This window comes from Carcharhinus amblyrhynchos, chromosome 32, assembly GCF_965287045.1.
Source record: "Carcharhinus amblyrhynchos chromosome 32, sCarAmb.v2.hapA, whole genome shotgun sequence".
In the NCBI taxonomy this organism is placed as follows: Eukaryota; Metazoa; Chordata; class Chondrichthyes; order Carcharhiniformes; family Carcharhinidae; genus Carcharhinus; species Carcharhinus amblyrhynchos.
In genome coordinates, this window is record NC_137355.1 from 11125942 (window position 1) to 11138703 (window position 12762).

The following is a 12762-nucleotide window of genomic DNA, read 5'->3' on the forward strand; positions in this document are numbered from 1 at the left end:
GTGTCTTTTTTTCCCCTCCTTGTGTGTGAATCAAAAGCAACTGGAGCCTCGAAGCCTCTGGGAAGGTTTTTGTTTTATTTTTGAGACTCTCACCTCATTTGCAGCCTTCAGCCTGAAATTGGACCCACCACTTTGCACAGTGATTTCCAATGTGCCAATCACATTTTCGACACGCACTCCACTGTGTGCGTGGAGTCCAGTTGATTTGAAGCCACTTCCACATCTTGGCTGATATTGGGATGAATCTGGTTGGATGTATCGCATTCCCTTTTTTTGGTCCTGAGCTGAAGTTTGTTTATTAGTGTCACAAGTAAGATTTACATTAACACTGCAATGAAGTTAACTATGAAAATCCCCTAGCTGCCACACTCCAGCACCTGTTGGGGTACACTGAAGGAGAATTTAGCACGGCCAATGCACCCTAACCAGCACGTCTTTCAAACCTGTGGGAAGAAACCCACACAGACATGGCAAGAATGTACAAACTCCACACAGTGACCCAAGCTGGGAATTGAACCCAGGTCCTTGGCGCTGTGAGGCAGCCATGCTAACCACTGTGCCATGTGCTGACCCAGTCTTGCATCTGGTCATTTTATAACCTGTATATGGGCAACTTAATGGAAGATTTACCACCTCTGATCTAAAAAGGCCCCCATTCCCCATAGGGTAGCAGTGATTGGCACTGCAGCCTCTCTGCTTCAGGAACCCAGGTTCCTCTTCTCTTTGTAGTGTATATATAAATGACTTGGAAGAGGGAGTAAGTGGTATGATCAGCAAATTTGCTGATGACACCAAGATGGCTGGATTGGCAGGCAGTGAGGAGCAGTGTCTGGCAGTACAACGGGATATCGATAGGCTGGTATATTGGGCAGATATATGGCAAATGGAGTTTAATCTGGATAAATGTGAGGTGATGCATTTTGGCTGGAATAATGTAGGGGGGAGTTATATGATAAAGGGTAAGCCCATAAAGAGTATAGAAACGCAGCGAGACCTGGGGGTGCAAGTGCACAAGTCTTTGAACATGGCAGTACAAGTGGAGAGTGTGGTGAAGAAAGCCTATTGTATGTTAGCCTTTATAGGAAGGGGTATAGAATATAAGAGCTGGAGTCTAATGTTGCAGTTGTATAGAACGTTGGTTAGGCCACATTTAGAGTACTGCGTCCAGTTCCGGTCACCTTACTACCGGAAGGAAGTGGAGACTCTGGAGAGAGTGCAGAGGAGGTTTACCAGGATGTTGCCTGGTATGGAAGGACTGGGTTATGAGGAACGATTAAACAAATTGGGGCTGTTTTCTCTTGAAAGACGGCGACTGAGGGGGGATCTAATAGAGGTATATAAGATTATGAAGGGTATAGATAGGAAATAGCTTACCTCTGTTAGAGACACACAGTACGAGGGGCCATGGGCTTAAGGTGAGGGGGGAGAGGTATAACAATATTAGAGGGAGGTTTTTCACACAGGGTAGTGGGGGTATGGAATGCTCTGCCAAGTAAGGTGGTGGAGGCAAACACACTAGTTGTTTGAGTAACTTAGACAGGCACATGAGTGGGTTGGAGATGAGTGAATATAGGAGATTGTATTAAATAAGGTTCATTAGCATTGGGATGTCCCTGGTAATGTAAATGGATATGGCATGATGTTTTCTTTTAACTAACAGGTTTTAAGTTGGTCTGTCTTGTTGCCCAACAAGGGGCATACACACGATGGGTTGTACTGGGGCTGCTCTTGAATGTTCGAGAATAGCCTAGTGCTTCATGTCGTTAGTGTGTGCTTAAACTGGACCAGATACTGGGCGAGACGACAGCTCAGTGACTATCACTGTTTGCTGTGCACACGTGGATTTGGGCCAGTGTCTGGGAGTTTGCGCATTCTCCCCATACTTGCATGGGTTTTCTCCGGGTGGTTCGGTTTCCTCCCACACCCCAAAGATGTGCTGTTAGGCTGATTGGAAGTAATAAATTGTCCCTAAATTAGTTTCCCTCAATGTGGATGGCCATAAAACAATAGATAAGGGTCATGGGTGGAGGGGGGGGGGATTGGTAATGTTAAAATGGTGGCGTGGGCTCGTTGGGCCGAAGGGCCTGTTTCCCGGGCTGTTTTTGTTATTTGTTCTTTGACTCTGGCCTCCGTGACTCTAGAGTTTGCATGTTCTCTCCATGTCTGTGTGGGTTTGCTCCGGTTTCCTCCCACGGTCCAAAGATGTGCGGCTTGGCCGTGCTAAATTGCCCCTTAGTATCAGGGGGATTAGCAGACTAAATAAGTAGGGCGACGGGGATAGGAGCTGGGTGTGGGCCAAATGGCCACCTCCCGCACTGTAGGAATTCTACAGTTTCAAGGGGACGGCCATTCTCTGGTTCATTCCTCGGGGCAATATCTAGACTGGTCAGAGTCAGCCTGTCTGGATTAAATTTAAACAAAGCTTGGCAGTTAACGGTCAGTTAGCTACCTGGTGCATTCTCCATGGCAACACCTTGCCAATCAGGGTCCACTTGCCAACTAATGATTCATCTTATGAAGTATAAATTGTTATTCCTACATTAGGTATTTTCCTGAGTGCCTGACACACAGCCTCATTGGTGTGTAATCAAGTTCAGTTCTAACAAAACTCCTAAGATTAGTCGCTGATTTGAAATGTCTGGTTTCAGATGTGGCAGACTTGTGGTTTCTTGAATGGTTTCAAGTTGAGCATCAGAAATAAGCAAGGCCATTCAACAAGATCTTGACACTAGTCTCTGCCCTACTTGGCTACCTGCCCGTAGGCTTTTTGACTCGGTCAAATATCTTTGTATAATTCAGCCTCAAAATATTCAGCAATGCTGCCTCCTCCATTCTGGGCAAGAATGTTTCATAAACTGGGGGGTGGGGGGCAGAATTCTGCATGGGTTTCCTCCAGGTGCTCCAGTTTCCTCCACAGTCCAAAGATGTGCAAGTTAGGTTGATTTAGCTGTGCTAAATTGCCTCTTTAGTGTCCCAGGATGTTACGTTTAATGGATTAGAAGGGGTAATTGTGTAGGGTTTTGGGGATGGGGTATGGGTGGGATTGGTGCAGACTTGATGGGGTAAATGGCCTCCCTCTGCACTGTAGGGATTGCATGTATTTGATTTTATTATTGGCACGTGCACCAATATACAGTGAAAAGTATTTGCACACTATACAGACAAAGCATACTGTACATTCTGCACCTTCCCCTTTCTTTCTTTATGTAGTATTACAATCATAGCTAGGGTATAGAGAAAGATCAGCTTGATGTAAGGTAGGCCCATTCAAAAGTCTGATGGCAGCAGGTGAAAAAGTGTTGAGTCAGTTGGTGCGTAACCTCAGACTTTTGTATCTTTTTTCCAATGGGAGGAGGTGGAAGTGTGTCTGGGGTGTGTGGGGTCCTTTTAATTATGCTGGCCGCTTCGCTGAGGCAGCAGGAAGTGTAGGCAGAGCCAGTGGATGGGAGGCTGACTTGTGTGATGGACGGGGCTTATCTCTTTCAGATAAGAAACCCTATAGTCTTTAAGCTGTGACTCTGGGTTCTGGTGTGTGGAGGCTGCAAGTTCTCCCCGTGTCCTTCAAGTGCTCAAGTTTCCCCTCAGTCCAAAGATGTACTGGTTGGGTGATTGGCCGTGCTAAATTGCCCCTTAGTGTCAGGGTGACTGGCTAGGGTAAATACACTGAGGTTATGGGGTGGAATTGTGGTTGGTACAGACTCGATGGACTGAATGGCCTCCTCCTGTTCTGTGGGGATTCTGATTTGAGTGAGGGCCTTGTAAAGTGAAGGGTGCACAGCAGGTTGAGGGTCTTGTAGTCTTAATTAAGAAGCTGAGTGCACTTCAAAGAAAAATAGAACAGATTAATTACTTTGGTTTCATGAGCTGTGTTGTCAGACTTGGGGGTGCAGTCCCTGAACCCAGTTTTGATCACATGACCAGTTTGGCTAACACTTGAGGTCCATCACCCACTCAGGTGTGAATGTGGGAGGCCATCTTGGTATGCTGGGAATGGCAATGGCCATTGGTTCTTGGATCTTTGATCCAATAGGAAGCAGTCTGAGGCCCATCCTTGGACAATAAAATGTGTCAATGCCACAAACGGATGAGGGAGGCGTCATCACCAATGTCCATATTTAATTTGGTAGCTGCCAGACACTTGTCTGTAGTCCAATGTCAGAAGTCACCTGATTTGTGGTAGCCATCTTTGTGTCTAATTTGTCATACTGAGGTACCTGCACTGGACACGACGTAACTGAGTCTGAGGGCATTTCCCGTATCCCTTGGAGAGAGGGGAACAAGATTATTCCATGGTATTTCTTAGGACTAGGAGCAGACCATTCTCAATGTGATCATGGCTGATCCATGCATGGCTTCAACACCCAATTTCCTGCCTGCTCCACGTGGCCCTTGATTTCCTGAGTCTATGAATCTGTCTGGTGCATATTGCAATCTGCGCCCTATAGCCTACTCCAGAGCAGCATAGGTTTCTTCCCACAGTCTGAAAGACATGCTGGTTAGGGTGCATTTGCCATGCTAAATTCTCCCTCAGTGCACCCAAACAGAATCGGAATGAGTCAACTATGGTGAAAATCTCCTAATTTCATAGCAGCACTTAATGCAAGCCCACCTGTGACTGATAAATTAACTTTATAGCACATGTTTGCTCTTCATACAATGTGCTTGTCCAGCATGTTCCCTATTGGATTTTGTAGTCAAGGCTTGCTGCTAATGTTTGACTCCACCTCCACTTGGAAGTTGTCACAATCCTATTGGCCAGAGTTGAGTTGCAACTGAGGATTCCTCCAAGTGTGGACAGAGTGAAGCAAGCTAGTGTGGGTATTTGCAGATAATGGGGGGTGGTATGGTCTGCTGTAGTAAAGTGGAAATCTTTACACTTTTTAATTGGCGTGAGATTGAAGAGTAGTTGCCTAAAGTGTAATAACTTCAATCAGAAATCCTTTAAGTAGTAATTTTGAAGTTTGAAACCATACATTTTAGTCAGACTTTTTACTTATCTGTGGGACACGTGCAATGCTGTTTGGGCCAGCATTTATTGCCCATCCCTAGTTGCCCTTAGAGCAGTTGGGTCAACCACATTGCTGTGGCTCTGGGTTTAAGTGTAGACCAGGCCTGGTAAGGACGGCAGATTTCCTTCAAGGACATTAGTGAACCAGATGGGGTTTTTCTGACAAATGGTTTTATGGTCATCAGTAGATTCTTAATTCCAGATATTTTTTATTGAATTCAAACTCCATCATCTGCTGTGGTGCGATTTGAACCCGGGTCCCCAGAACATTAGCTGAGTTTCTGGATTAATAGTCTAGGGATAATCCCACTGGACCATTTCCTCCCTCAACAAAACTGATCAGATTTAAAATGTTTCACGTGAAACAGATCCATTTTGTCTGTCCCTCACTGGCGAGGATGATTGTCTTCCATGAGCCGAAAGAAAGCAGAGGTGGATTTGAGATCGGCAGACTTAATCATAGAATCCCTACAGTGCAGTTGGAGGCCATTCAGCCCATTGAGTCTGCACTGATCACAATCCCACCCAGGCCCTATCCCTGTAACCCCACATCGTTAAAGTTTATTTATTAGTCACAAGCGAGGTTTGCATTAACGCTGCAATGAAGTTGCTATGAAGTTCCCCTAGTCGCTACACTCCGGGTTGGGTCAATGCAGCTAACCAGCGTGTGTCTCAATGTGGGAGGAAACTGGAGCACCTGGGGGGAAACTCACGCAGACACTGGAAGGATGTGTGACAGTGACCCAAAGCCAGAATTTGAACCCATGTCCCTGGCACTGAGAGGCAGCGTACTAACCACTGTGCCACAGTTGTAGGGCTGTTGTCATTTTTGATACCTGGCCCTATGTATAAGTTGGGCCGTGGTGTGTTCTTATTGCCAGGCTTGCTTTTCCTCTTTGCTCTTGAGTCTCAATGTCGGGATCCTTCACGCCCAAGTCTTTTGCCATCTAGTTCTCCCCACCACCCTTGAGCATGATTTGCCTGGGAGTCTATCCAAGTGTCCTCTCATCCCAGCACAATTTGATGTCAGTGCTGCATTTTGTCAGGCTGGCTCTTGGGACCACCTCCAAGCACTGCCTCCTTCGTCCACTGCTGTGCCTGCCCTGTCTGAGCAGGGGGCTTTGGGAGCCTGGTATCGAGCATGGTGACCCACCCAATGCCAGCTGAGGCCCAGTGATCATAGCCTTGCTGAGTGTAATCCCAAGTAGACTGGAGACTCCCTTTTTTATTCTGATTTCAAAATGTAATTCAAGACTGGTGGGCAATGGGCCCGGGATCACATTGGCTCACACGTCATCACATGCTTGAAGCAGCAAATCCTTGGTTGGCCCATTGCAGCATCGGTTTAGTGGCCTGTACTCCAGGGTGGCATGGTGGTTAGCACTGTGGCCTCGCAGTGCCAGGGACCCAGGTTCAATTCCGCCTCGGTCACTGGGGTTTGTATGTTCTCCCTACGTCTGTTTCCTCCGATTGTAGTCATGATGTGGAGATGCTGGTTTTGGACAGGGGTAAACGCAGTAAGAAGCCTCGACACCAGTTTAAAAGTCCAACAGGTTTATTTGGTAGCAAACACCACTAGCTTCCAGAGCACTGCTTCTTCGTCAGGGAGATCTGATGGTCCACTCACCTGACACAAGAACAGCATTCCGAAAGCTAGTGGCGTTTGCTACCAAATAAACCTGTTGGACTTTAACCTGGTGTTGTGAGACTTCTAACTGGGTTTCCTCCCACAGTCCAAAGATGCGCAGGTTAGTGTGATTGCCCATGATAGATGCCCCCTTTAGTGTCAGGGGGATTAGCAGAGTAAATATGTGGGGTTAGGGGGATCAAGGCTGGGTGGGATTGTGGTTGGTGCAGACTTGATGGGCCAAATGGCCTCATTCTGTACTGTAAGGATTCTAGGATTCAATATCTAGTACCCATGGGCTTTAAGTATTTCATTCAATGTTACCTGAACAGCTCCATAGTGTTTATAGATCTCCCTTTTCACTAAACTTTATGCCAAGGGGTAAATTGTCCCTTAATGTGAAAGCTTTATTGCTTGGTCAGCATGTGGTGTGGAGATCAGATTACTAAATATAACTGAGTATTCTCTTAATGTCTCCATTCTGGGCGGGAGACTGACTAAGTTTAATGTATCGTGAGCCCACGCTTGGTTTCAACGTAATCCTTTTGATCAGGAAATAACTGTCCAATTTGTGCTGTAGTTTGTAACAAATGATCCTTTTGAAGAAGGGCTTGGGTTTTTCTTCTAGTGTAGGTGGCTGCTGTAATTGGTTTGAATTTGACTTTAATACGCCAGGAAGATTAATTACAAAGCATGGCACAGGAAGAGGCCATTCAGCCCATAGTTGTACTAGCTCTCCAAACGGGCATCATGGCTTAGTGTCATTTCTCCTGCATTCTTCCTGTACCCCTGCACACCGTTTCTATTCAAATAACGTCCACTCCACTGCCTCGATTGAACCTGCCTCCGTCACACTTCCAGGCCCCAGCCACTTGCTGTGTGGGGGGGAAAAGCTTCTTCTCGCATCACATTTGCTGCTTTTGCAAATGACTTTTAATGTGTGCCTCTCTTCTTCCTCTCATGAGCAGGAACAGTTTCTACTCTGTACAGCAGCCCCCCCTCTTCCAATTTTGAACACCTCCATCAAATCTTCTCTTTGCCACCTTCTCTCCCAGGAGAACAATCCCAATCTATCCTCGTAACGGAAGTTTCTCATCCTGGACCCACTCCTTGTAAATCTCTTCTCTCTCCAAGTGCATTCACATCTTTCCTATAGCATGAAAGATGTAGGAAATATTTCAACTGAGGTCAAACTGATGTCTTCTAAGTTCAACATAGCCTCCTTGCTTTTGTATTCTAAGAAATTACTCATAAAAATACCATATGCTTTTTCAAACTTCACCTGTCTTGCCAGATTTGATCAATGCACATTTGTACCTGGGTCACTCTGTTCCTGCACTCCCTATAGCTTTGGTATCATTCTCCTCCCACTACCCCTTCATAGATGCTTCTTAAAAACTGAATGCAAAGTTGGCTACGACATCTAAACGCTCCTTTTAAATGATTCATGAGTTAATCTAGAGATCACTAGTTAATTTTGAATGTGGACGGATAAAATGTCAGCTGTTAGTACAGTCCATTTTATAAAAAGCAGTCCTCCTATCTACCAGCCATTGATCACCTCCTGTCCCAGTGAGAACCAGATGTTTGCCATTTGATGCACAGACTCGCGATTAATCAGAAATTTACCAATGCCTGAAGAATTCCAGAGTCTGGATTTAGCAATGTCCAAGATTAGCACACAGTTGCTCAGCAAGTGCCTGAAGTGGAAGGATGAACTCGGACTGGTCTCTGGGTTCAAGCTGGTTTCTTGTAAGATGCTGCTTAGTGCTACTGACCAACAAGAAGCTCTTTCCCCAAATGTTGTTGCTTTTTGTTTGTGCATCCGCTGATCACCTCTGCCCTGATGAAAGCCAGATGTTTGCAATTTGACGTCCTGAAACACCAAAGTCTGGATTTAGCAGTGGCCAAGAGTAGCAAACTATGTTCTCATTGTCACATCCACGGTGTTACAGAATCAATCTAGAATGGTCTTTTCGGTACAAACCAGTTTATCGTAAGAAGCTGCCTTCCTCGGTACTACTGACCTACCCCACACTGCCCCCCCCCCCCCAAAAGTGGTCTGGGTGTCTATCTTCATGGGACAATCCATGTTTACTAGCAATCTCCTTATGGTAATTGCCACACTGATAGTACAGACAGTAAGCCCACCATGTTATAATGGACTTCAGCCCAGATTGGTACTTGGAGATGACATGATGTAATTAGCTGTTTTACTAATGAAACTCTCTAATACACTCATACATGCCTTTGAATCAGTTCACAGTGGTATATAATGCAGGTCTTAATGCAACTGTGGAAGATGTTGCTTAAATACATTGAAGTGGAGACCTAACTATTGTACCCTGAAATTGGTTATCTTGCAAATAGTGATTTGCTGTTCTTTTTTCCTTCCAGATGCGCTGGTATCCTCCGTCTGAAGCTTCCCCGCAAGGATGGAAGTCCCGTCAGTTTTGTTAAGTATTTAGTAAGTACGTTACAGCTGGCCAGCATGCTTTCCCTGCTCTCCTCCCTTCTCCAGGTTTATTGGTGGTTACAAGAAAAGATGGGAATGTGTGACTTTATCTGGCTTCCCTGTTCACTATCGAATCAAGCTCCAAACCTGGCATTTGCAACCTTGACTAGCAGAGCAGGTGCCGGACTTGACGTGAAACCAATTGCTTTGCCTCGCCCTGCCTCAGAGGGGTCGCATGTTGGCATAGTAGTTAGTGCTGCTGCCTCACAGCGCCAGGGACCCAGATTCAACTCCTGGTTTGGGCCACTGTCTGTGCAGAGTTTGCGTGTTTTCCCCATGTCTGCGTGGGTTTCCTCTGGGTGCTCCAGTTTCCTCCCACTGAGACACGTGCTGGTTAGGGTGCATTGGCCGTGCTAAATTCTCCCTTGGTGTACCCGAGCAGGTGCCGGAGTGTGGCCACCAGGTGATTTCTTTCACAGCAACTTCATTGCAGTGTTAATGTAAGCCGACTTGTGACTAATAAATAAACTTGAGCTCGAGAGAGAAAAGGGGAATTGGGCACAGCCAATCGGATTTATCCCAATGTCAGCCAAGATATGGAGTGGCCTCTATTGGCCAGACTCCGAACACTCCTCTGGGTGCTCCAGTTTCCTCCCACGTTCCCAAGATGTGTGGGTTAGGTGAATTGGCCATGCTAAATTGTCCCTTGGGGTGTTGGGGGCTAGCTTGAGTAAATGCGTGGGGGTATGGGGATAGGGCCTGGGCGGGACTGTGGTCGGTGCAGAGTCGATGGGCCGAATGGCCTCCTGCACTGTAGGGATCCTGTGAAAAGGCATCTTCAGTGCCTTGCCTTCTGCATTAATATGATTCTGAACTGTTCCCTTAATGGCCTTGCAAGCCATTCTGTTCAAGGATGGGCGCCAAATGCTGGCCTTGAGTGATGCCCACATTTCAGGAATGAATTTTTTAAAAAAAAAACCCCAGAAGATGGTCTGAATGAATGTGGGTGATCTGGAAATTAAAAAATGACACTTTCCCAAGGCCTCAAAAGCAGCTGTGTATACAAAGTTCCCACAACAAGGGTAAGAGGCAGGAGATTTTTCAGAGGAATCTGGATTTTGTTCCCTGGATAGGCAGTGGGAGGCCGGAAACCTTCCTAAAATTTTCAAATATTTGGATAATGTTCAGGGATAGGAACAAGTGCGGGAAAATGGGATTGGGTTAGTGGGGGGATTCAGTGATGGTCATACAGGACAGAACCACACAGGAGCCAGGCCCTTCAGCCCTCCAAACCTCTACTGATCCTTTTTGTTAAAGTTTATGTATTAGTCACAAGTAAGGCTTACATTAACATCGCAATGAAGTTTCTGTGAAATTCCCCTAGTCGTCACATTCTGGCGTTTGTTCGAGTCAATGCACCTAACCGTGTTTCAGACTGTAGGAGGAAACCCATGCAGACACGGGGAGAATGTGTGCAGACGCCACACAGTGATCCCAAGCCAGGTATCAAACTCCAGGTTCCTGGTGCTGAGAGGCAGCAGTGCTAACCACTGTCACCATACATGACACACAAACTTAAGCTTTTTGCCCTTCCTGTGCCCATATCCCTCTATTTCCCTCCCTGTTCATGTGCTGACCCAGATATCTCTTAAATATTGCTAACATGCCTGCTTCCACCTCTGGCACCCTTCACACTCCGCTTGGAAAACCCCTCCAGTTTCCCTTAAACTCTTTCTTCTGTCCCCTTGAACCCGTGCCTCCTTTAACTGACACTTCTACCCTGGGGAAAAAGCCTCTGACTATCCACTCTGTGCCTCTATCTTGTAGACCTCTATCAAGTCTCCCCTCAGCCTCCGTCTTTCCAGTGAAAACAATCCTTCTTAAACACTGCAGCACAAACAGGCCCTTCGGCCCACAAGTTGTGCCGATCATATCCAGGCCTATCTATAAACTCTCAATCCCATTAAATCCCATGTACTCATCCAGAAGTCTCTTAAAAGACCCCAGCAAGTTTTCCTCTACCACCACTGACGGCAGCCGATTCCACTCACTCACCACCCTGTGAGTGGAAAAACTTACCCCTCACATCTCCTCTGTACCTACTCCCCAGCACCTTAAACCTGTGTCCTCTCGTAGTGACTATTTCAGCCCTGGGAAATAGCCTCTGAGAATCCACCCTATCAATATCCTCAACATTTTATAAACCTCTATCAGGTCACCTCTCAACTTTTGTCTCTCCAGGGAGAAGAGACTGAGCTCCCTCAACCAATCTTCATAAGGCATGCCTCCCAATCCAGGCAACATCCTTGTAAATCTCCTCTGCACCCTCTCTATAGCTTCCACATTCTCCTTGTAGTGAGGCGACCAGAACTGTGCACAGTACTCCAAGTGGGGCCTGACAAGGGTCTTATATTACCTCCCGACTCTTAAACTCAATCCCTCGATTAATGAAGGCTAGTACACCATATGCCCCCTTGACCACATTCTCTACCTGTGAGGCTGATTTTAAGAGTCCTATGGACCTGGACCCCAAGGTCCTTCTGCTCCTCTGCACTAAGACTCCTACCCTTAATATTATACTCCTTTATCCCATTGGACCTGCCAAAATGGGCCACTACACATTTATCCAGGTTGAAGTCCATCTGCCACTTCTCCGCCCAGTGTTGCATCCTATCTATGTCTCGCTACAACTTCTGACATCCCTCCAGACTATCCACAACACCACCAACCTTCGTGTCGTCGACGAACTTACTAACCCATCCCTCCACTTCCTCATCCAGGTCATTTATGAAAATGACAAACAGCAGGGGTCCTAGAACAGATCCCTGGGGCACTCCACTGGTGTGCCCCAGTGGATCAAGTTTATTCAACCTCTCTTTGCGGTCAATGCCCTCAAAACCAGGCAAATTGCATTGAACGTGCGGGGTTAATGTTTGGAATGGGTTGCCCGCAGCAGCTAAACACACCCTCTTGATGTACAACGTGCTTGTGTTTCTTCTAGACTGCCCGTATCCAAGAAAACAAGTTTCTCCAAGGAGTGATGTGCAAGGACAGACTGGACTTGGTTTTCAGGCTCAAGTTACTGAAGGAGATTTTGGACATCCAGCTGGTCTCCACTCCGCTTGTGTGTGGGGGGTGGGTGGGGAGAGGGTGGTGGGTGGGGGGGGGGGAAAGTGTGGTCACCGAGGACTGTGGGTTTAAAGGACTCTACTGGTGAACTGTTCCAGGTGGGGAGGATCTGAAACCCAGTGGCCTGACCTGGGTGGTGCCAAGGGGCACTGGCACCCCTGCTGTGACACGTCAAAAACAAAAATTTGAATTAAAGGTTGACATTGAAGGAACTGTGAAGTATTGCGACACGAACACCATGGCTAATGTAATTTTTTTTCCATTTTATTGTAAATGTATTGTTAATGCATCCATCAGTTTGACCTTTGCCCCCTCCCTCTCTCCACTCCTTCCGTTGAGTTAACCATTTTGCAAGGCAGTGTGGAATCGAGCAGTCGGCCAGATGCTCGGAGGGCGTAACCAGCAGACTGTGTGTTGCCATTGAAGAGATCTCCCAGCTGATGACATCTGGATGTCCACCAGTACATTTTGGAAGTTGCCACAGCATTTTCTTGTGTTCTGTTTACCCCTCTCCCCCCCGCCACCTTTTTTTTTGTTTTTGTT

General features: G+C 46.6%; 1 protein-coding gene across 1 annotated transcript in view; it reads left to right on the forward strand.

The window, feature by feature from the left end:
* The window catches only part of LOC145360718 (RNA-binding protein with multiple splicing 2), a 120297-nt gene extending 108089 nt beyond the window's left edge, over nucleotides 1-12208 (forward strand). The window contains exons 7-8 of the mRNA XM_080216095.1: nucleotides 9033-9102; nucleotides 12092-12208. Coding sequence (XP_080072221.1) covers nucleotides 9033-9095 — 63 coding nt within the window. The 3' untranslated portion in view covers nucleotides 9096-9102; nucleotides 12092-12208. The remainder of the gene's footprint in view (nucleotides 1-9032; nucleotides 9103-12091) is intronic.
* The last annotated feature ends 554 nt before the right edge of the window (nucleotides 12209-12762 follow it).